General features: G+C 45.4%; 1 protein-coding gene across 4 annotated transcripts in view; it reads left to right on the top strand.

Moving 5' to 3' along the window:
• LOC121857681 (probable nuclear hormone receptor HR3) overlaps positions 1–25,000 on the top strand; it is a 128,541-nt gene that overhangs the window by 45,013 nt on the left and 58,528 nt on the right. For all 4 annotated transcript variants that reach the window (XM_042353751.1, XM_042353750.1, XM_042353749.1 and 1 more), the window contains exon 2: positions 11,942–12,169. In XM_042353751.1, coding sequence (XP_042209685.1) covers positions 11,942–12,169 — 228 coding nt within the window. The remainder of the gene's footprint in view (positions 1–11,941; positions 12,170–25,000) is intronic.

Raw genomic sequence — 25,000 nt, 5'->3', positions numbered from 1 at the left:
TTACTTTTAATAGACTTAAAGGAAGGAATGTACTGCCTGTGAACGGTTGGTCTGGGTTCGTCGGTTTCGCGCAGTCGTGGAATCTGCGTTGTTTTAGGCTCCTGGGATGGAGAGACTGTGATGATAGTTATTATTTATGACGTCATATGATACACGCGAACTGGAATAATTTATAACCTATCCTAATTTCTTAACCTTAACCTATCACTCTCCTAACTAACTAATTGACAAAACTAACCCAACCTAATCTAGCCTAGGTAAACAAAACCTAACCTAACCTAGCATAACTTTAACAATTTGACTTAACCTAACCTAGCAAAACCTAACTTAGCATAACCCAATCTTACAATTTTTACCTAGCCTAACCTAACGGTACCATAACCTAACCTACCGGTACCATAACCTAACCTACCGGTACCGCTAACCTAACCTACCGGTACCATAACCTAACCTACCGGTACCATAACCTAACCTACCGGTACCATAACCTAACCTACGGTACATAACCCTGAACCTGCAAGTTACCATAACCTAACCTAACGTACTATAACTTAACCTACCGGTGCCATAACTTCCACCAATGTCATAACCTAACCTAACGTATGTCGGTTTATCTATGTTACGACAGGTTTATGGTTCGTGACATGCTGTTATAGTTGTATGTACCTGCGTCCCCTCCCATGAAATTCAAGATGGAGTAGATTTTACTATCATACACGGTAGGCAACTATGAACCCAGAACAGAACCAACCCAGTAGAATGATATTTGGATCACCTGAAGGGTTAACCCCCAGCGTAGCCTAGAATAACCTTAACCTATACAACCTACAGTGGCCCTAACCTGATCTCATCTAACCTAACATAACCTAACCCCCAGCGCTAGCCTAAGACAGCAACTTAACCTAACCTAACCTCACAGTGATCTTAACAGTCTCATCTATCTAACCTAACCCCTACTTCCCTTAGTGACCGTACAGTCTCATCACTTCAACCCTAACCTAACCTAACCTACAGTGACCCTAACCTGATCTCATCTAACCTAACCTAACTTCTTAGCAGTGACCCAACCTGCAGTGACCCTAACCTACAGTGACCCTAACACAGTCTCATCTAACTAACCTAACCCTGTACCACAGTGACCCTAACTCAATCTCATCTAACCTAACCTAACCTACAGTGACCCTAACCTTGTACTCATCTAACCTACCTAATCTTTACTTGACTTAAACTACGTAAACTAACATTTGACCTTCTAGCCAGACATAATAACATGACCTACCTAATCTAACAAGCTGGATGAATTAATCTTCAAGTGTTCTTATTTTTATCATTTTGGAATTAGTTGTTTCAATTTGCATGTTGTTGTGAAAATAAAGACAAGAAAAGAAATATTCAAATTTAGCGACAAATATTGTAAAACATTAATATACTCTTATGTAAATCTCGATGTTTACTTCCTGGCAACAGTGTCATGTGGATGTAGTCATGTGTGTGTGTGTGTGTGTGTACAGTACCAGTTAAACATGAGCTTACACACACTACATACACGGCGACACAAACGTATACACGATCCACCTCATGCACAAATACTCCTCGAGAGACGACCACCTCCATTAAACAAACACTGGGCAGATCAGGATGTCACACGAATATAAACCCAGCGAGTGTGTGTGAGTAGTAGTAGCGAGCACACCACCACCACCACCACCTCCCTCCACCTCCACCACCACCACCTCCACCTCCACCTCCACCACTACCACCACCACACTGCCTTTTTTTACCTGGTGATTAATTAAATATTCTACTGCTAGCCTATTCTTATCTTAACCTAACCTAACCTAACCTAACCTAACCTAACCTAACCTAACCTAACCTAACCCAACCCAGTTATAAATTACAAAGAAAAAGAGATGATGAGAGAGATAGATAATAAGAGAGAGAAATTAGGAAAAATACCACAAAATAAAAAGAGAAACACGAGAGAAGGGAAGATAGAAAATAATAATTGAGAGAGAGAGAGAGAGAGAGAGAGAGAGAGAGAGAGAGAGAGAGAGAGAATGTGATTTAATAAGGTAACCCGACGAAGAGGAGAAAGAAGACGAATAAGTAGAAGTAGAAGTAGAATAGAAAGAAAATACAATAATAATAGAAATAAAATGGCAGCAGCAGTAGTAGTAGTAGTAGTAGATAATAGTAGTAGTATAAGTAGTAGTATAAGTTGCTGACTCTGAACATCAAAATTCACTTAAGCTCACGGCAGCCCTCACTGACCACATAATAGCCCAGAATGCAACAGGGGAAGTGGACACCAGCGAAGTTAATAAGATCCGTAGATCCATTACAACAGATCAGCAGCACTGCCAAAATGACATGTTGCAGCAACTATTGCTGCAGGTTCCAGAAAATCTGACAAAAAAAGTAGCTATAGCGCAGGAGGTGGGCGCCTCGAACTGGTTAACTACGTTACCGATAAGGGCAAATGGTTTCACCCTTAACAAACAAGAATTTACAGATGCCATTGCTCTAAGGTACGGTTGGCCAGTAGATGGTTTGCCCTCCCAATGCGTGTGTGGCTATTCCTATGATGGCGATCACGCCATGGTTTGCAAGAAGGGTGGCTTCATATGCATGAGGCATGACGAGGTAAGGGATCTCACAGCAAATATGTTGAAGGAAACCTGCCGGGACGTCATGGTAGAACCGACCCTCCTTCCACTGGATGGCGAGATCCTCCAACACAGGACTTCAAACACATCTAACGAAGCCCGTGTGGACGTCAGTGCTCGAGGATTCTGGACGCGGGGACAGCGAGCCTTCTTCGACATCAGGATTTTTGATCCCATGGCCGTTTGTCACCGTAACCTAGCTCTCGATGCTGCACATAGGAGGAACGGGAACGACAAGAGAAGGGCATATGGGGAGAGAATTCAAAATGTCGATCAAGGCAGCTTCACTCCGCTAGTGTTCACAACCTCTGGTGGGATGGGCCCAAGCGCAAGATGTTTCTACGCCAGACTCGCGGAGCTGATCTCCGAACAGAAGCAGCAGCCCAGAAGTTATGTCACAGCCTGGATGAGATGTCGACTGTCCTTCTCTCTCCTTCGGTCGGCTTTGCTCTGCCTCAGGGGAACGAGAGCTTCTGCCCCTACTCCGTCAACTGCTGCAGATATCGACTATGAGGCTACAGTCACCGAATGCCGCATCGATCTGCGGCTCAACTAATTTAACACAGATAGGATAGTTGCTTATGTATTAGGATATTTAATAAAAGGTAAATAAATGGTGGCGAAGGTGTGGCTATTGGGGGAGGCTGGAGGCCACGTTTTAAAAAAAAACAAGTAGTAGTAGTAGTAGTAAAAAAGTAGAACCAGACCACCGTAAGAAAGCAATTCGGTCGTAATGTTAGATTGACAAAAATAAAAACATTCGGAAGAGATTATGTGATGTAGGTAAGACTTAGTAAACTGAACACAGGTGCATGTAAACATATAATGAATGCATATAAAAGCTAATGAGTTTTGAGACAGGTAGACAGGTTTTTTGAGGGTGCTGGTACTCAGGTGAGATGCTGAGGTGTTTGTCTCAAGAGAGTTATGAAAGTTGAGTGTTACCTCAGTAGTGATGATGGTGGTATTTTTACTGGTGTGATTTTTTTTATGGAGATGATAATGATAACAACAATCGGATTATTATTATTGTTATTATTATTATTATTATTATTATTATTATTATTATTATTATTATTATTATTATTATTATTACACAAAGCATTATTTTATGTACCGCTGTAGTGCAGTATAAGCCCCGGTAACATAAAGTAAATGAAACGAGTTCTTCACGTCTGGCGAGGCTGGTGTGTGTGTGTGTGTGTGTGTGTGTGTGTGTGTGTGTGTGTGTGTGTGTGTGTGTGTGTGTGTGTGTGTGTGTGTGTGTGTGTGTGTGTGTGTGTGTGTGTGTGCGTGTGTGTGTGGCGCTAAGATTGATTTTCCTGGTGTGATGTGTGTGTTGGGGGGTCAGAGATGGATAGAGGTAGGAATGAGTAAATTAGAAGGGGAGGAAATGCGTAGGATGTATTTCTTGAGGTAGAGTAAGGAACTGGTGTGGGGGAAGGTGGTGTGGGTGTGGGGGAAGGCGGTGTAGGTGTGGGAAGGATGTGTTGGGGAGTGGGTTGAATAAGGGAGAACAAGGGCGGATACTGAAGACGGAATGGGAAGAAAACCATTTTGAGGGTTTATTATTATTATTATTATTATTATTATTATTATTATTATTATTATTATTATTATTATTATTACATAAACCTTAATTTTCAATGAGAAATCATACAATTGAGAAACGCCAGACTTATTGTTGTAAAGAAAATGACAACACTAAGATAAATTAAATAAATGTTGACGTAACAGGTCTTATATAGCCTGTGTGTGTAACTGAAACACTCGTGTATGTCTAGAATATTAACATTCCCTTGCAATTTTTATAATTCTGTTGTCATGTAGAGATAAAGAGTTTCTATTTAATTATAATTTATCGTGGGGATGGAGTTTTAAAAATGGCGGGTTTTTTAATCGAACACCGTTGAAGACGTATTGTGTTGAAATCGTGTTTACTGTTATATATTTGTATTTATAAGACACCATTGACTGATAGTGGGAGAGAAACAAATGGTAGACGTTTGAGGTCAAGATTGAGTCTAATAGAGGAGGAAAGTTACTTAGAAGTTAAGATAGTGTATGATACCAGAGGAGGAAAATGCTTGTGGCAACAGTGTAAGTGGAGAACATCCGCCGTGTTTGTTTTGTTCTATATTCCGCGTTATTGTTTGTCTTCTTATAGAATCTTGCTGCAGGCGGGGTAGAGATTGGTTGTCAGTATTATTCAGAGGAAGACGTGTGTGTGAGGAGGGAGGCAAAGCTGTGGAAGTCCAGGTAGTGAAGCATACGCTCTGGCCCGCCATAAACACCTCGGAATGCACCGCGATGCCAAACCTCCATTCTGAATTACACTTAAACTCTTATACCTATCTTGGTTTCTCTGCATCGGTTAAGTAATTCCTCGCGAGTAACGTAACATTAGAAATCTTGTGTTTTGTGAAGCTATTTGGGAATCATAAGGAGACAATTGAGGGTGTGAGATGAGCTCGTGGAGTGGCGTGACTATTCTTCTGCCTGGCGTAGCGGTTCGTTCAGGAGTCCCGTTAGGTGGTCTATTAACGGGGTTTGGAGTAGACCATATCTGACGCGCGAACTTTTCTCAGGAACTTTCTTGAAGACCATATCTGACGCGCGAACTTTTCTCAGGAACTTTCTTGAACCTTGTTGATAGTTTGTATCGTATTTAAGATTAACTAACACTGATGTAAAACGTATGTAATCAGATGTTGAGGTGTAGAGTTCCTGCTGATGGTGTATGTGAAATGTTTATGTTGTAATAACGGGTTTCTTCGCCCACCTGTCGGTCCAGAGAGCTCGGCTCCCCTCAGTTGACTAATGACAATTTATCCCCTATATCGTTTTTCTTCGGGATGTTTATTTACATTCTCACGACTTAGAGAGAGAGAGAGAGAGAGAGAGAGAGCCAGGTGCATGAATGAACAGAAGCAGTGTGAGCGGCGAGGGTACGCGGCAGCAGTGTGGAATGGTACACAAGTGAGGGAGTGCGGTACAGCCGCCTGTCTCCCTGACCCACCCCACACAGTCTCTGTAATGCAGGGGTCGGGAGGACAGGTGTCATTGTCTGCTCTACCTTTCTTGTAAGAATTTCTTGGCTCACCTACCGAGACGGAAGTAATTTGAGGCCATATTTAATACGGTTCAAGATCATTTACAAGAGGAAATTTACGTACACAAGAATCAACGTCTCTATAACTACAAAGAATTATTTGACCAAACTTCAGTAAACAAATACACGAGATCTACTGTATATAAAACACCGTTACTATATATACTGTATAAGATTAGATGCTTTAATATTAGTAGTGGTCATGTTGGTAGTCCATACATAGTTTACGTTAAGAAGCTGTGAGTATTCTCGAGGGCTGTTGGATTACCGTAAGTATAGAATCACAGAAAGCATTTGAAGTTTCATATAATATACGGTTTTGAAATTAATAATAATAATTCACTTGAAAAAATTAATATAATAGTTATGTATGATTAGCCATTACAGTGAAATGCGAACTTGAATGTGTTTATCAGCCAACAAAACTCTCATCCGTGTAGATGTGAATCACGCGAAGAGTACACCCCCCTTCCCCCAGCTTATTTCACCTGAAGATGAACCACCCTTACGCGTCCTAAGGTTAGGTTAGGTTAGCGTTAAGGGGGAATTAAGCTAGGGTGTCTAATCTTCAGGTGATCCGACGTTGTATCTACTGGATTATATTTCTGGTTAAATTAAGTGTTTTTGTAGGAGCTGCAATACATGAAATACCTGTATCATTGTTCAGTGGCTGGGGAGAGGTACAGGTGAACACTGGGGGTGGAACATGTTGAACAGGTGAACATAGAGGATGGAACACGTTGACCAGGTGAATATTGAGGGTGGAACTTGCAAAAAAAAATTAGATGTGGTTGGGTGGGTAGATAGGCTCTCTCTCTCTCTCTCTCTCTCTCTCTCTCTCTCTCTCTCTCTCTCTCTCTCTCTCTCAAGGCGCAGGTGTAGTGGGCGTGAAAGGAGGCTTCCTGTGACGGTCACTACTCGGTCACAGAAGCTCCCACAACTGCGCAGTAGAGGAGAGAGAGAGAGAGAGAGAGAGAGAGAGGCAGGCGCACCTCAGAGGAAGGTATAACGCGCTCCCACGACGGTCTGCGGTGATGTTGGGACCTTCAGGGTGTTTGTAAGTCTTTGGAGGTTGTTTGTAGGTCTTTGGAGGGTGTTTGAAGGTCTTTGGAGGGTGTTTGTAGGTCTTTGGAGGGTGTTTGCAGGTCTTTGGAGAATGCTTGTAGGTCTGTGGAGGGTATTTGTAGGTCTTAGGAGATTGTGGGTTTTGGAGGGTCTTTGGAGGGTTTAGGTCTTCGGAGGGTGTTTGTTGGTTGATGGGTTGTGTGGATAGTTGAAGGTTGTTTGTAGGTCTTTGGGGTGTGTTTGTGGGTCTTTGGAGTGTGTTGTAGGTGGATGGAGTTGTTTGTACGTCTTTGGAGTGTTTGTAGGTGTTGTGTGGTATGTTTGTGGGTCTTTGGAGGGTGTTTGTGGGTGTGGTGTGTTTGGGTCTTTGGGTGTTTAGGTATTTGTGGTGTGTTTGTGGGTCTTTGGAGGTGTTTGTAGGTACTTTTAGTGTGTTTGTGGGTCTTTGGAGTGTTTGTAGGCATTTGTGGTGTGTTTGTAGGTGGATGGAGGTTGTTTGTGGGTCTTTGGAGTGTTTGTAGGTATTTGTGGTGTGTTTGTGGGTCTTTGGAGGGTGTTTGTGGGTCTTTGGAGTGTTTCTATCTCTTGGGTTTTTTTTTACCTCCAGGGTTTTATTTCTGTCTTTTGGAGATTATTTCTGTGTCCTGGAACTTTTGATCTCTCGGATTTTTTCTCGTGTAATTTTCAATTTTAATATTTTTTATTTTTTATTATTATTTTTTTTAGCTTTTAATTTTAGCTGAGTTTTATCGTCGTTACTTCTGGCTCTTTTGACCTGACTGACCCAATGGATGTGTATTGCTGGTGAGGGATATTTAGTTTCCTCTCTAACGTAGCTAACGACCTAGTTCATGTTCGTTGACGGGGTTGTTAGCTGTGGGGGAGAGGGAAGAGTAGGGAGGGGTAGTGAGGGAGATGGAGGAGTAATGAGGGAGAGGGAGGAGTAGTGAGGGAGAGGGAGGGGTAATGAGGAGGGGTAGTGAGGGAGAGGAAGGGGTAGTGATGGAGAGGGAGGGGTAATGAGGGATAGGAAGGGGTAGTGAGGGAGAGGGAGGAGTAGTGAGGGAGAGGTAATGAGGGATAGGAAGGGGTAGTGAGGGAGAGGGAGGAGTAGTGAGGGGAGGGAGGAGTAGTGAGGGGAGGGAGGAGTAGTGAGGGAGAGGGAGGGGTAGTGAGGGAGAGGGAGGAGTAATGAGGGGAGGGAGGAGTAGTGAGGTAGAGGGGGAGAGGGAGAGATGAAATAGTTCCCACGCGCCCCCTTCCATCCTCCCTCCCCTCTCCCTCTACCTCTCCCTCTACCTCTCCCTCTACCTCTCCCTATCCCTCTCCCCCCTATACCTCTCCCTATCCCTCTCCTTCCCCTTTACACATCACCCTGAGGCCAGTGAGGACGGCTAAGGGGACAAGGGGGGAGGGGAGCCAAGAGGGGGAGGAGGGGGAGGATAAGCCAGACACAGGTAAACACACGTGCATGAGCCAAGTGAACAGGTGTGGTGGCGGCCTCCTCTTCTCTCCTCTCCTTCCTTCCCTCCCTCCCTTCCCACCTCCCCCTTCCCTTCCTCATCCTCTTCCCTTTCCTTCTCACACCTCCCCCCTTCTCCCTCCCTCCCCTCACCTCCCTCCCCCTCTCCCCTCCCCTCCCTCCCTCCCCTCCCTCCCCTCCCTCCTGCCCCCTCCTCCCTCCCCTCCTCCCCCTCCCTCCCCTCCTCCCTTCCCCTCCTCCCCTCCCCTACAGGTTACTCAACACCATTACGTCACTCCATATGTCTCGTGTCTCAACTTTTTTTTACTGTTACTTGTTTTTTTTATCTTTTGAATTTATTTTTTATTTATTTTATGAATTTTTGGTTCATATAACTGATTACAGGGTAGGATTGTTTGGTTGGATTAGGATTGGATTGGGTTAGGATGAGTTAGGTTAGCGGACATTAAGTAGTTAGGTACGGTTGTGGTTGGGTTAGGTTGGGTTCAGTTGGGTTCGGTTAGGCTGGGTTGTTGGGTTGGGTTCGGTTAGGCTGGGTTGGGTTCGGTTAGGCTGGGTTGTTGGGTTGGGTTCTCTTAGGTGAGGTTAGGTTAGGTTAAGTTAAGGAAGAGGGGTTAATCCGGCCCTACAACCTCGGCTACCACTAACTGTCAGGGCTGCTGGCACCTCTTACCGCTAGTAGTGCCACGAGCGTCTTGAAGATGTTGTACACTGCCAGCCAACAACAACTTGTAGAGTAACTTAAGACTGGAGAGAGAGAGAGAGAGAGGCACACGTTACAGCAAGATAGGATGGCAAAGAACACACACACACACACACGTGAGGTGCAGGTGACTCGCCGGAAATAAATTGTTCGGTTAAAAAGATGGTCAGAGACTGCAAGTTAGCTCTCTCTCTCTCTCTCTCTCTCTGGACAATGGTAAAAGTGGAATTAGTCGGTGAGGTATTAACTATGGCTGGGGTTGGGAGAGAGAGAGAAAGAAGGAGGGAGGGAGAGAGGGAGGAGTAGATGGAGGGGATGTGAGAAGGAGAGAGCCGGGGAGAGGCTGGGAGATGATGGGGTGGGTAGGATGGGAGGGGAGAAAGAGAGGCTGGGAGAGGATGGGGAGAGGCTGGGTGAGGAGAGAGAGAGAGAGAGGTAACTAACATTTGAGGAGGACTGGTGACTTTTACACTGACCAGCTGGTTGGTGACTGCTCTTTCATACACACTTACTTACATACATACATACACACACACACACACACACAGACATACACACACAGACATACACACACACTTACACAGAAACAGACATAAACTCTAATACACATAGATACAGTACGTTTACACTTACATACACATGCATACATATACACACACAAACATGTACACAGAGTTACTGTAAACACGTATTCACACAAACAGACATACACCCATAGTGTTGGTGAAAGTGACATCATGAGAGAGAGGGGGGTGGGGGGGGAGAGAATGAGAAAGGAGAGAGAGATAGAGAGGGTTGGAAAGAAAGCGACGAAAATAAAGGAGCAGGAACGAAAGATTTAGAGGTGAAGAGCAATGAGAGGAGAGAGAGAGGAGAGAGAGAGAGAGAGGGGAGGTTAAAGTGAGGGAAAGAGGAGAAAGAAAAATGAGAGAGAGAGAGAGAGAGAAGTGAGAGAGTGAGTTTAAAGTAAGGAAGAAGGAGAAAGATAAAAAGGAAATGCTGAAGAGAGAGGGGGCGGCAGCCGTAGAGACAGAGAGAGAGAGAGAGAGAGAGAGAGAGGGAGGCATCAGGCACATAGCCAGTTCATTAACCTTTACTTTACTCCCAAGACCAACCTCCTATAACCCAGCGCTTGAGCCTGTTGTAAACTACCTCCTGTATCACTTTGTGTGTGTGTGTGTGTGTGTGTGTGTGTGTGTGTGTGTGTGTGTGTGTGAGTGTGTGTGAGTGAGTGTGTGTGTGTGTGTGTGTGTGTGTGTGTGTGTGTGTGTGTGTGTGTGTGAATGCCTTTAGACAACACACACTCATTCATACACACTTCCGCATTACCGAATAATTGGCAGGGTATTTTTAATTATCATACAGGTGAGAAATACAGGTACAGGTGTAGTGGACTAATAATAACTAGATACATACACGCACACGCACACACACACACGCGCACACACGCACGCACGTTTCAGCTAAGTCATATGTCTACCTTCTTGTTTACTTAGTATAACCCAATCCGGACTTTTCTCCTGAACGCAGTGACGTCATATAATGTGGGTTCTATTTCCTGTTGCTTAATGTGTTTAAATATAATAAGGGAAGAATTGCAAGAGGTCTTTGTCCCCGGCGGTTAGTCTGTTTTGGGTGGTGAGGTCGTTGCACCCACACACTATCGACATGTCCTCACTCGTCGCCAGCTCCTGCTTCTCATTGGTTCCCGTGCAGCATGACGTCATGATTGCTTGCTTTCAATTGGTCAAGGATACAATGTTAGGTTTTTCAGCCTTAATATAAATTTATTTGATACTTCACACAGGGAATAATGGACAAATATACGTTAGATGCCTCATAGAAGGTAAAATTTTTAATATTCAAATAATTAAGTATACTTCCCTGTCAGTCTGTGAGTCGGAGTAAATGACCGGAGGAAGTTCAATGCCCCGAGAAGCTGTGGGAGACTGGCGCGCCATTGGCCAGCGTAGTAGTGACGTCACCGAGGCGGGGAATCTTGCCAGCCATTCGTCAGCGTCGGGTATGAGATCATCACTGAGCCGCACTGCCTAACCCATGATGATTTGAGTAGCTTTACCGCCTTGTATAAGACCTCAGTTAACGGATTCCTCTCTTTTTTCTAAATAATTTATATTTATTTTATCCCCGGGATCTTATACATGCGATAATACCTATAAATATACAGTTACACGAGGTTTTTCGTATCATATTGAGAAAGGCGGAATTGTTGTGGTTTTGGTTACACGCTGTCACTTAAGTCTTGCGGCGCGTTCCTCTTTTATTTTCCAATTTTAAAGTTTTTTATTTATTTATTTCGTGAGTCTGCTTTTGTGTTCGTGTTTGTCATTTGGTATAATGAGGTGATATTGTTTAATGGTGTGTGTGTGTGTGTGTGTGTGTGTGTGTGTGTGTTATCAGTGCTGTTATACTGTAAGATAACACTACAGGACATTGATCCCAGACTCGTCAACACGCACACCTTATTATGAAATTTTCTCCCGATAACTTAAGGAGCCGATTAGTTGTACCTGTCTATAATTAATTAACAGGTGAGCATTGAGTAGATTGATTGATTTAGTTGTGTAATGTCTGTAGTGTGTTGAGGTGTGTGGGAGAGTTTAGTGGAAGAGTCAGGCACTTAGTTTATTTCTGGATTTCTTCTCTTGTATCTGTGTGTGACGTGTTTTGTTATTGTTTATTATATATATTTATTTATTATTATTATTATTATTATTATTATTATTGTTGTTGCTATTAGTATTGATAATTGTGATTTGCCCGAGGATTTATCGTGTGTGTGTGTGAGTGTGTGTGTGTGTGTGTGTGTGTGTGTGTGTGTGTGTGTGTGTGTGTGTGATGACTACTGTTCACAGGTTACTAATACCCTCGCACCTTCTCTCCCTCAACAGCTCAGATCGAGATCATCCCGTGCAAAGTGTGTGGCGACAAGTCGTCAGGTGTCCACTATGGCGTCATCACGTGTGAGGGTTGCAAAGGCTTCTTCAGGAGGTCTCAGTCCTCGGTTGTGAACTACCAGTGCCCCCGTCAGAAGAACTGTGTGGTGGACCGCGTCAACCGCAACCGCTGTCAGTACTGTCGCCTTCAGAAGTGTCTAGCTCTCGGCATGTCCAGGGATGGTGAGTGTTGTCGATTGTCTTTTGTTCTTGTTGGAGGTAGGGGTCAAAGGTCAAGGTCATGGGATATTGATGTTCTCGTTGGTGATGGTGGTAGTAGTGTTGACAGTAGGAGGAAGAGAGATGGATGAGGCAGCAGCTGTGGTGGGGGGGGCGTCCTCTGCATATTTCATCATTTAGACAAACATTAAGCTGAGACAGATGTGCTGAGAGAGTCATACCCTGCTACTACTGTGCCCTTCCTTCCTTCCTTCCTTCCTTCCTTCCTTTCTTCCTTTCTCCTCCTCCCTCTCCCTCCCCCCATTTCCCTGTCCCAGGTGAGACGGCGCGTGATTCATGGGCAGGTTACATCAATAGGGACAGGAAGACTTGTCCCTTCCTCTGGTAACGGAACTCGCCGAGATGACCACACAGATACCTTACCCCCATGTCTACCACCCAGTCCTCCTACCCACCCTGTCCCACCTACCCACCCTACCCACCAAAAAAAAAGTCCCACCAGTCCATACCCACCCACTGGCTCCTCCCTCACCCCCCATATCCATCTGTCTACCTGTTGGCGATGTCGTCGTCAAGAGGACACGCCTGGAAAAAGGGTCGTGAAAGCTGGAACGCGGCTTATTGTGTGTGTGTGTGTGTGTGTGTGTGTGTGTGCTTGTAGTGACTAGTTATACGTGAGTATGGTTGCTTGTAGATTACCTATGGTTAATCCACACACACTGGTAAACCTAACCTAACCCCTGCTCGAGCACCGTCAGCTGGCCTCTGCTTCACCCGTACAAGGAAACCCTGACTTACTTGACTAACTCTATTTACGTAAGTGTGTGTGAAGGTGGTGGGGCTATGACGAGTCGGGGAACACAGCTGACACATCTTACTCTATCCTATCCCATCCTAACGTTTCCCTAAGCCATCCTAATCTGTTCTAACCTACCTATCTTATCCTAAACTAACAAGAACAGTTCAACTCTTACTAATAGCCCCCACCCATCTTACCTGAACTAACCTAACCTAACCTAGCCCAACCTAACGTTTCCCTAAGCCATCCCCTAATCTGTTCTAACCTACCTATCTTATCCTAAACTAACAAGACAGTCCAGCTTCCTAACATAGCCCAACCCCACCCATCTTACCTGAACTAACCTAACCCTATCCTATCCCATCCTAACGTTTCCCTAAGCCATCCTAATCTGTTCTAACCTACCTATCTTATCCTAAACTAACAAGAACAGTTCAACTCTTACCTAACATAGCCCAACCCAACCCATATTACCCTGAACTAACCTAACCTGACCTAACCTGACCCTTACCTATCGTGGCCTCACCTCACTTCACCCAGACACTGCAGGGCTTCATATTATCGCCGTGACGTAGGAGCTGTGTGCCTCTTCCATCTCCTTCTCTACAGTTGTTAGGTGTACAAGTGTAGAGTGTGAACAGGTGTCAAATATTTGTGTAGGTACTGAAATGCGCGCGCACACACACACACAACACATTTTTTTTTACCTTTATAAAATTCAGACAATTAGGTCATGATGGCTCTGATCCGAATCACGTACAGTACACGAACCTTCCTCACGTACAGTACACGAACCTTCCTCACGTACAGTACACGAACCCACCGTGCTCAGGCCAGGTGTATTCGGTTGTACCTGGGCATCAAGTCTGTTCACGTTATCCGTCACAGCTGTAAGAATATTGAGTTATTGGATCACCTGAGGATTAACCCCCCCCAGCTTATTTTCACCTGAAGATTAACTACTGTAATGTTAACCTAACTTAATCTAACCTAGCCAAGCCTAATATAACCAAACCAAACCTAACCAAGTCTAACCTAACCTAGTTCTAACCTCACCTCACCTAACACACGAGGTGGAGGTGCTCTGTAATACAAGATTGGAGGGCGACCTTTAGAGTAAGGGCAGGGAGGAGGATTAGGTGAGGGTAGGTAGGGGAAGATTTTTTTGGGGTTTTAGCCTAAATTGGTAACACTGTTTTCTACTCGGGGTTGATCGTTTTATGTTTTTTTTATTGTGTGTGTGTGTGTGTGTGTGTGTGTGTGTGTGCGCGTGTGTGTACGTGTGCATATATGTCTGTGTGTGTGTAATAATAAATAATAATAATAATAAACGGTTTATAATAGAGTTGCAGCCGGTGGCTGAAAATATACAAACTTACATGTGATTTAGACATAATGATATACGTTGAATACATTTACAGGGCTGTACAGTACACCAATCAGTTGTTGTTTATTATTTTAACAATAGATGGGATGGTGCTGTTCTTACATCTCAGTGCGGACTCTTATGGGCTGAATTTTGTTGTAGTGGCGGACTGCGTGAGGTGTGTAGGTGGCGATGACGAGGATGGTGCAGTAGTCCACTACCAAACCCTGCTAGTGCGTGGTGGTGGATGTGACTGTGTGTATGTGTGCGTGCGTGCGTATGTATATGTGTCGGTGCATGCTTTTGTGTACGTGTGCATATATATGTGTGTGTGTATATGTATCAGTGCATGCTTTTGTGTGCGTGTACATATATTGTTTTTGTGTGTGTGTGTGCGTGTGTGCATGCCTTTGTGTACGTGTGCATATATATATATATATATCTGTGTGTGTGTTTATGCATGCATACAAGCTGCCTCCTCCTCCATCACCATCAACATGACACACAAGTGAAACACATAAACACAAAGGTGTTAAGTGTTGGTAGGAGTGCCACATGTGCATGGTAGGTGTGTCATGCTTGCCTCCATGTGGGTCATGTGCCGCAGGTGTCCCAACATACCCGTATATCACCTGACTCATTACACTCGTTATACCTGACTGTACACATATTATACTCCCAAATTTTATACACTTCCTTTGTGCATGTGTTTTGTGTACGTGTGTTTGACTTTGATTTGTGCATGTCTGGTGTGCGTGTGTGTACGTTTGGTAGCGATGTGTATGTTTGTGTGCGTGCATGTCTTTCTATGCCCCGTATACAAGTGACAATATGTACATGACTTCCCTACGTTGTATCTACCTACCACCTACACATCTGTATATTTGTCAGTAACTCTTATGATAATTTTCCAACGATAAATGACAATAGTGAATCGTAAGACAACATTGCCGGCGTAAACCTTGATCTTCAGATGCTTCTAAAAAATTGCGTATACGCTTACGTAGTTATCCCTATAGCTGGTTTGTTTTGCTACATACGCAGATGAGAGAGAGAGTGGGGGAGGGAAGAAGGGATATATTTAGGGGAGGGAGAAAGGGAGAGTGAGGGAGGGAGGGAAGGAAGGTAGGTAGGTAGGGTAGAGTGAAGGCCACTCTGGTAGGCTCCGTCATGCGAGTCATGCAATATTCACAGAGCTGATGGGTGGCGAGGAATCAATAGTCTCGTGACCTCGTCCTTTCACAGGTGAGGAGTGAGTGCCAAAAGTGGCATTAACCAGCTCAGGTGCCACGCGTCAACCCACAACACCTCTACACACACATACACACACACACACTGTTTACCTCTCTCAACTGTGCTTTATTATTTTACGTTTTCTTCACAAAGTTTATCTAGTCAGTGGCTGAATCATCTCACAAGAATAAGACACTGACTCCTCTAAGCCATAACCGTTAAAACAAATCATCCCTCAATCTGTAAAAGCCTCCATTCGTCAGGCAAGGAGAGGCAGCCAGAAATACGGGATTAGGTTAAGTGAGATTTGTTTGTTGTGGTTAGATTAGGTTAGCGTCAGGATGTTCCTTTACTCCTTCATAAAATTGTCACTTTTCCTTTACTGTCGTGTTGGAACATTTTCTGTCCCCTTGAACAAGCGGTTCTATCTGAAATTCTCGTCCTTAAAGAGTCATAACTTAAAATCATCGTCCTCAGTAATTCCAGTCATCGACCTCAAAGGGTTATAAGTTAAAATCATCGTCCTTGAAAGGTTAGTAACTTGCAACAGGAAAGGCACACACACGCGGGATGAGCCATGGTCCAACACACTCCTTACGTAACTCTGGGCTGGCTGGCGGGGAGAGGTTTTGCTTTCACGAGGCAATATTGAACCTCCGTAGTCACATGTTGCGACGCTTGGCAATCACCATGAATCCCGCCACCCTAAGACGATACTCGCTGTTTTAGCCTCTTACACAACATCAAACAACTCTTAAGGAGTCATGTGATTTTTGACCGTGAGTAAGACATTATATTGATATGTTATTTTTAAAAGCAGAATGGTTATTGATTCGTAACTGCGGTCTATATGTTGTAACTGCAAGAATGTCGTGCTCTCTGTATGGCATCACCGTTTGCTAGCGAGAAGTTGACAGGGGGGAGTATTTTGTTTACGAGTTTTTTCTTAATATATAAATTTTCAAGCTACCTAAACACCCACCACTTATTGATGATTATTAATCATTCACTTATATGAAGTTTTTGTTGCATGTTTATCCTCAGTGTTGGTCCCATAATATCTTAATGGAATATGACAACATGACAACTACACACCTAGGTTGGACTTGTGACGTCATTTCTACGTCACGGGTGGGTGGGAGACGCCTGCGTTCAAGAAGTGACTGAGCCTTGGGTGTGTGTCTCAGTCAGTGTTCCTTTGTTGCCGGGTCCCGTTGCTAAGGTATTCCTTGACAACAACCTACGTAAAATTTAAAAACTTCTTTCCTACTCATAAATTTTTCTTGATTACATTAATATTTTACTCAACTTTAAATGCACAGAAACAAAAGCTAGAGACATAAATATTAACATTTCCGTTTTTTCGATATGCAATTTTATTAGAATATTTAGAAGTTATTTATTATTTCCAAATCTCTTATATAATCTTACCAACCTTTAGTTTTATTCTTAAACCAAAAATAATATTGTAATTATAACCATTACCAGTACAAATGTCCGATAATAATAATAACATAGACAATAGAGGCAAAAAATGATACGCGGAAGTGAACAAAAATAAAGTTATAATTACACACAAGTTACGCAACACACACACACACACACACACACACGATGTACGCATTATAACACGTCCACAGAACTTTGGCGTAAATTATTCCATGAATGGATTATAGTACGTCATGTTTGGATTATAAAAAATAAGAGGAAAAATATGTTATACAATTAATTAGCAGAAAGTGAAGAGATGTTATATAATTATCATGTAATTCGTCATATAACAGTTTGTTTACATTGTGATTAATTACCTTGTGGGATCTTGTTTTTGGTTAGTATAATTAGAATCTTTATACGAAATAATTATACACCCATAGCAAGTGGTTGAGTGATTATAGGGCGCTTCATCTCCATTAGTTCTATAATTTTTAACATACTATAATCTTCACAATTAAATTTAACATCAATTTAACCTAACCCAGAGATTCTAGATTAAAATACCATGATTCTAACTCAATTTAACATCAATTTACCTAACCCGACTTGACCTAACCTGTATGAAAAACATCTTAGTTGAGTCATATGTTTGTAAAGTCATATGTTTGTAATAATATTGAGGTCGTTGCTGTTTTAGTTCAGTGTACAACAAATGTGTTTTAAATATATATATATATATATATATAAATAATTAACAATGGGTCAATTTACATTAATTTAGTCGATTATGATTTACTTATCGGCTAAAGATAAAACACGTGTTCTTTTCGTTGTTTTTGTTTATGATAAATATTCTCACTACTACTACTACTACTACTTATACTACTACTTATAAGTGTATTGAAAACGTAAAGAACATCTGTAGTTAAGTGTTAGAGTGGCATTATTTGGTAAGCCATTTCTACCTGTGCGGATTTACTGTCAGTTGTTTATATCGAGTCACCTGTATTTAGAACAAAGTGAAAGTAATGTAGTTATGTAGGTTGTGTCACAGGTGTTTGAGGTGTACAGGTGTAGGAACAGGTGTGGTGGTGGGGGGGGGAGGAGCACAGGTGTTTCGGATAACGGGACTGTTGCCGCTGCTCTCTCTCTCTCTCTCTCTCTCTCTCTCTCTCTCTCTCTCTCTCTCTCTCTCTCTCTCAACATAAACTAAATATAATGAATAAGAAAGACAGACCCAGATAAAATGATGATGATGACGATGATGATGGAAGAGGCATGGAGGCGAAGGAGGAAGAGATTAAGAAGAGGAGGAGAGGAGAGAGATAATGAGGAAGTGGCATGAAGAAGTAGAATGATAACGTAAAGGAAGTGTGAGGGGGAAGGGGGAGGGTTGACGAGGAAGTATGCAGTTAGGTTTTAAAGGGGAACTGAGGAGGAAATGCGAGGAGGAAGGTGGGGGGGGTGTTGGTGTGTCGGGTTGTTGAAGTAAATCTTTAACTTAACCTAATCTAACCTAACCACACGTGACATAACATAACCTATTTTAATCCAACCTGACCTAACCTGACCTAACCTAACCTGAGCTGACCTAACCTAACCTGAGCTAACCTAACCTAACCTGAGCTGACCTAACCTGAGCTAACCTAACCTGAGCAAACCTAACTTAACCTAACCTAACTTAACCTAACCTAACCTGACCTGACCTAACCTAACCTAACCTGACCTACAGTAACCTAATCCAAACTGAGCTACACTTAACCTGTTTACAATGGGAGTGTTAGGAGTCACTATTTACCCTGGGAGAGCTGTATCGTGGGGGGTCATTGACACTTGGTGTGTGTGTGTAGTTAACGATGTGTGTCTTGTTTTGTTTTGATATGTGAATAAAATGAACCCTGGGTGATTTTACACACACACACACACACACACACACACACACACACACCTATCTCTGGTAGAAGTCAACCTGAGTAAAGTTTGGCATATTCACGCTTATTGGCTCTCCCAGTTTTCCTCCCCCTCCTCTCTCTCCCCCCTCTCTCCCCCTCACTCCTCCCTATCCCCTACCCTCCCACTCTCCTCCTCACTTCCTCCTCCCCTTCTACATCTTTCCTCCATCTCCTGTCTCCCCTCTCGTTCTCCCCCCCTCCTCACTCCCCACTCTCCTCCTTCACCCCCCACCTCCCTCCTTCCTCCCCCTCACTCTCCTCCCTCACTCTCCCTCCCTCCCTCCCTCCTCCCTCCTCCCTCCCTCACTCTCTCACCTCCCCTCCCTCACTTCCCCTCATTTTTATCCTCTCCCTCAATCCTCCCCATCACCTCCCCTCCTGCACTCCCTCACTCTCCCTCCCTCCACTCCCCCCTCCCTCACCCCCCACTCTCCTTCCCTCACTCCCCCTCACCTCCTCCCTCACTCTCCCTCCTCACTCTCCCCTCACTCTCCTCCCTCCTCCCTCTCACCTCACCTCCCTCCCTCACACTCCCCCCTCTCTCACTCCCTCCTCTCTCCTCATTAATCTCTTTCTCACCTCCTCCTTCAACCTCTTTTTTTCCCTCTCCTTCACCCCTTTTTTTCTCTCCTCCTCTTCTCTGTCACCTCTTCCTTGTTTCTTTTATGAACTGTGTGTGTGTGTGTGTGTGTGTGTGTGTGTGTGTGTGTGTGTGATGACTTTACCAACACCCGCCATACACACCGCTCTAACGAAGAAAAAAACCCTGAAGTTCTCGGAAGATATTGACGCCACCTCCTCTTCATCCTCTTCCTCCACTCTCTTTCTCCTCCTATTCTTCCTTTCCTCGGTGTTTTAGAGTAGAATGAAAACAACAAGTTACAGGTACAAACACAAGTTAGTTAAATGGAGGAGGAGAAGGAGAAGGAGAAGAAGAAGAAGAAGGAGAAGAAGGTTGAGGTTTGAAGAAAATGAGAGAGAAAAAAGGGTTGGTTACTATGTTCTTCCAGTCAGTATTTTGTTTACATTCTGTTGTTATTGTTGTTACTCCCTGTTTCTATGCTCGGTCATTCACGATGGGGGAGGAGGGTATACTAGTCTATATGTTGCTGTGGTTGGCATGTGCTGCGTCACGGCTTGTTAATACTGAAGCACTCTTGATGTACAGTGCTGTGTGTAGTGCCTGGTAACCCTCCCTCTCTCTCGTACACTGTGTTATAGATGGCACTTTCTTACATAGTCCCATAAGTGGCACCCCTTTAACAGTACCACAGTACCATAGATAGCACCCCTTAGACTGACTATAGTTGTCACCTCTTATAGTACCATTATGGCACCCCTTATACAGTACCATTGGTGGCACCCCTTATACAGTACCATTGGTGGCATTCTCACACAGTACCATTGGCACCCCCACACAGTACCATTGGTGGCACCCCACACAGATATAGGACCCCACACAGTACCATTGGTGGCATCTCACACAGTACCATAGGTGGCACCCCCACACAGTACCATTGGTGGCACACCACACAGCACCATAGGTGGCACCCCTACACAGCAAAGGCACCCCACACAGTACCACAGGTGGCACCCCTCACACAGTGCACCATTTGTAGCCCCTTATACAGTGCACCATTGGTGGCACCCCCTAACACAGTACCAGGTGGCACTCCCTACACAGTACCATAGGTGGCACCTCATTTGTACCACTAGGTGGCACCCTTTACACATTACCATTGGTGGCACCCTTCACAGCAAGGCACCTCCATAGCAGGTGGCACCTCACACAGTACAGGTGGCGCCCTCAACACAGCACATAGGGTGGCACCCCCACACACAGTACCATAGGTGGCACCCCACACAGTACCATAGGTGGCACCCCCAACACAGTACCATAGTGGCACCCCAACACAGTACCATAGGTGGCACCTCTTACACAGTACTCATAGGTGGGCACCCTTACACAGTACCATAGGTGGCACCCCAACACAGCACCATAGGCACCCTTCACAGTACTATAGGTGGCACCCTTTACACAGTGTCACAACCCCTCGTAGAGTGCCAATTGTCTCTGCCTAATAACAGTCTCTCCCTTACCTCCCCTTCCTTCTCCCCCTCCCCCACTCTCCACCCTCCTCCTAGCCCCTCCCTCCTCTCGACCCTCCCCACCTCCACCCTCCTCCTCCTCCTCCTCCTCCTCCCTCCCTCCCTCCTCCTCCCTCCCTCCCTCCCTCCCCGGGCGAGATGACAGTGAGGGGAACAAGCCAACAGCCATTCTGGGGAACGAGGAAATAGTCTTCTGGATAATGGCTGAGTCCTAAGAGGGGAGGTGAGAGAGAGAGAGAGAGAGAGAGAGAGAGTAATGGATATTTAGATATATTGAGAGCAAGAGAAAAACGAAGGAGAGATGGAGAAGGGAAGAGAAGGGTTTATAGAGAGAAAAAGAAGAGGGAAGAGAGAGAGGAAGAAGAGAAAGAGAACAGTCTTGTCTCACTTCTATGAGTTATTATACTGAGTTACCTGGGTGTCTCTCTTTACGTGAGGTATAACTGCTCTTCCTCCTGTGTTCCCCTCCTCCACAATGTCCTCCTCCTCACCTGTCCTCCTCCTCCTCCACCTCCATGCCCCCCTCCTCCTCACCTGTACTCCTCCTCCATGTCCCCCTCCTCCTCACCTGTACTCCTCCTCCTCCATACCCTCCTCCTCCTCCTCCTCCACAATGTCCTCCTCCTCTCTGTCCTCCTCCATGTCTTCCTCCTCCTCGACGTGTCACCCACCGTGTGTGCCCGACCCGTGTCCAGCCAGTCTCAGGTTTACGGTCCATAATTCCCCGGGATGTTTGAGAGTGGCGTTAATGGCGTCACCTGATCACGGGAAACTGCATTAGCACGTGTTTGTAGTCAGTCACATGCGGCGGCTGCAGGTGGGAGGGAGGGAGGGAGGTGCGTGTAAGGGGGGGATTGCGTGGGAGGGAAGGATGGCGTGGGAGAGATGCCCAGGTGAGAGACGCCCAGGTGAGAGACGCCCAGGTGAGAGACAAGACAGGGATGAATGACGTAGACTAAGACAGGTCAAGGAGGAAGGTGTAGCGAGGGATTATGTTTCTTGTTTACGTTGAGTGTAGAAAGAAATGCCGCAAGAGGAGAAGGGAGGGGGGTTGTTGGCTGGTGGTGTGGGAATCGAGTGTTGTGAGTGTGTGGAGAGTTGTAGGTAGACACACGTGGTATATGACAGAACGTTTGATATCTGTTAAACCGCTGTCAGGTTTTGATCATCTCCAAGGTCTATAGGCCTCTTGTCTCACTATATACCTGGCCAATACCATAACTCCTCGCCAACACTGTACCCCGACACTGTACATACCCTAGCACTCTTCCACCCCCCCCCCACACACACACACTCCAACACACAACTACCACACCATCCACCCACCACCACACCATCCATCCACCCACCACCATCCAGCACCACACCAGCCATCCACCACCACACCATCCATCCACCACCACACCAGCCATCCACCACCACACCAAACTACCCCACCCACCACACCTCACCACCCACCACTACACCTCACTACCACACCTCGCCTCACCACCACACCTCACCACCACACCTCACCACCACACCCACCATCACATCATGTCACTTAACAGAGGCGTGGCGGAGCAGTAGAGGAGGGAGGGGGTGGGGGGGCGACATATCCCGGTACTGTAATATAATCGCACGTAAAGAGAGCCGCCAGTTGTGGAGAACTTCCCATGCAAATTGTATTAGGGGGCGGCGTGGCGTGGCCGGGCAGAGGAGACATGTGACATAATTCACTTGTGATGACTGTGGCCGTTTTTAAACTGATTTAGACAATAAGTTTACCGGGATTAACGTGTGGGGGCGTGAGGGCATGAGGAGGTAGGGCAGAGATCGTTGCTCTTTCTGGCATTAATACTTGATCTGTATAAAGTGAGGAAGGATGATGTTATTTGTATGATGTGGCGGAGGTTTAATTAATGTCCTGTCACGGTTAAAAGCCCTCTTTCTTTCCCCCCCACCCCTCCATTCCCTCCCTCCATTCCTCCCCTCCATTCCCTTTCCCCTCCATTCCCCCTCCCCTCCATTCCCCTCCCCTCCCCTCTCCTCTCTCCTTCCCTTCCCTCCTCCTTGATACGACTGAGATTAGAGAATTAATGTGAGACTTATTGACTGCTACAACAGGAGACTCCGAGATAGATAGATAGATTCAAATCGCCAGACAAGTTGACATTGACTCAGAAGCGGTGGTGGTGTAGGTGTGTGTGGTAGGAGGTATAGCTAGCCCTCACACACACACACACACACACACAGGGAGAGAAGCAGTGGTGGTCAGCCAGGCGTGTGGTAGGAGGTATAGCTAGCCCTCACACACACACACACACACACACACAGGGAAGCGGTGGTGGTGTAGGTGTGTGGTAGGAGGTATAGCTAGCCCTCACACACACACACACAGGGAAGCGGTGGTGGTGTAGGTGTGTGGTAGGAGGTATAGCTAGCCCTCCCACACACACACACACACACACACACACACACACAGGGAAGCGGTGGTGGTGTAGGTGTGTGGTAGGAGGTGTAAGCCCCAGCCCTCACACACACACACACACACACACACACAGGGAAGCGGTGGTGGTGTGGGCGTGGTAGGAGGTATCATGTCTCACACACACACACACACACACACAGGGAAGCAGTGGTGTGAGGTGTGGGCGTGTGGTAGGAGGTGCTAACACACACACACACACACACACACACACAGGGGAAGCCCCGGTGGTGGTGTGTGGGTGTGTGTGGTAGGAAGGTATAGCTAGCCTCACACACACACACACAGGGAAGCAGTGGTGGTGTAGGTGTGTGTGGAGGTATAGCTAGCCCTCACACACACACACACACAGGAAGCGGTGGTGTGGTGTGGGTGTGTGGGGTGGCTAAGCCCTCCCACACACACACACACACAGGAAGCGGTGGTGGTGTGGGTCAGTAATGGTGGGAGGTATAGCTAACCCTCACACACACACACACACACACAGGGAAGCGGTGGTGGTGTGGGTGTGTGGTGGGAGAGTGCTCAGCCCTCACACCACACACACACACAGTGAGAAAGCAGTGGTGGTGTGTAGGTGTGTGTGGTAGGAGGTATAGCCCTCCCACACACACACACACACACACACACACACACACAGGGAAGCGGTGGTGGTGTAGGTGTGTGGTAGGAGGTATAGCTAGCCCTCCCACACACACACACACACAGAGCTGGTCAACGACACCCTCTTCCATCTCTACATCACAATATTTCTCTTCCTCGTTATTATCCCTCTCCTTGTCCTCCTTCAATCATCACTTATTCCTTAACACCTTCCTTCCCACTCTTCGGTTTACTTGAGAGTGAAGAAATTGATAACACCTCACAACCCGGAAGGGAAAGTAAAAACAAAAACAAAATTAAAAACTAAATTGGCTTTTTAACAAGAATTTAATGTTATTTTTAACTATTGAGCTCTCACACTTCATTTTACACCCACGTCTTGTCCACACTTTTTTTTCCTTCTACCTCTTCCCCATTTGATTGCATTACAGAACTCCCTACCTCCCTCTCTCTCCCCCTCCCACCTCCCCCCTCTCTCTCTCCTTGTCACGTTGTCACCTCATTTTCGCCTAGTCTCACTTTCTGCCTTCTTCTTCTTCGTCTTTTCTCCCTATTTGATTACATTACTAAGCTCCCTCTCCCTCTCCCCCCTCTTATTCACTATCCCCTCTCCTCCATGTCACGTTTCCATCTCATTTTCCCCTCTCCTCCTCTTCCTTCCATGCTTAATCTTTCCCCTCGTGTCCCCTCGCCCTCCCGTCATTCATCATTTGCTCTATCTGTCAGGCTCTCTCTCTCTCTCTGCGTAACTCTGAATGGTATCCCTCATGCACGAAAAATATTCATTAGTTAGGTCAGGAAAGGCGTGTATGGGTTGATCAAGGTGGATGGACGTGAAGGAAGGTTAGGTGAAGAGGAAGGGGAGGAGAAG

Source organism: Homarus americanus, unplaced genomic scaffold (genome assembly GCF_018991925.1).
Source record: "Homarus americanus isolate GMGI-L3 unplaced genomic scaffold, GMGI_Hamer_2.0 scaffold16712, whole genome shotgun sequence".
In the NCBI taxonomy this organism is placed as follows: domain Eukaryota; kingdom Metazoa; phylum Arthropoda; class Malacostraca; order Decapoda; family Nephropidae; genus Homarus; species Homarus americanus.
This window is presented reverse-complemented; position numbering and strand designations above follow the sequence as displayed.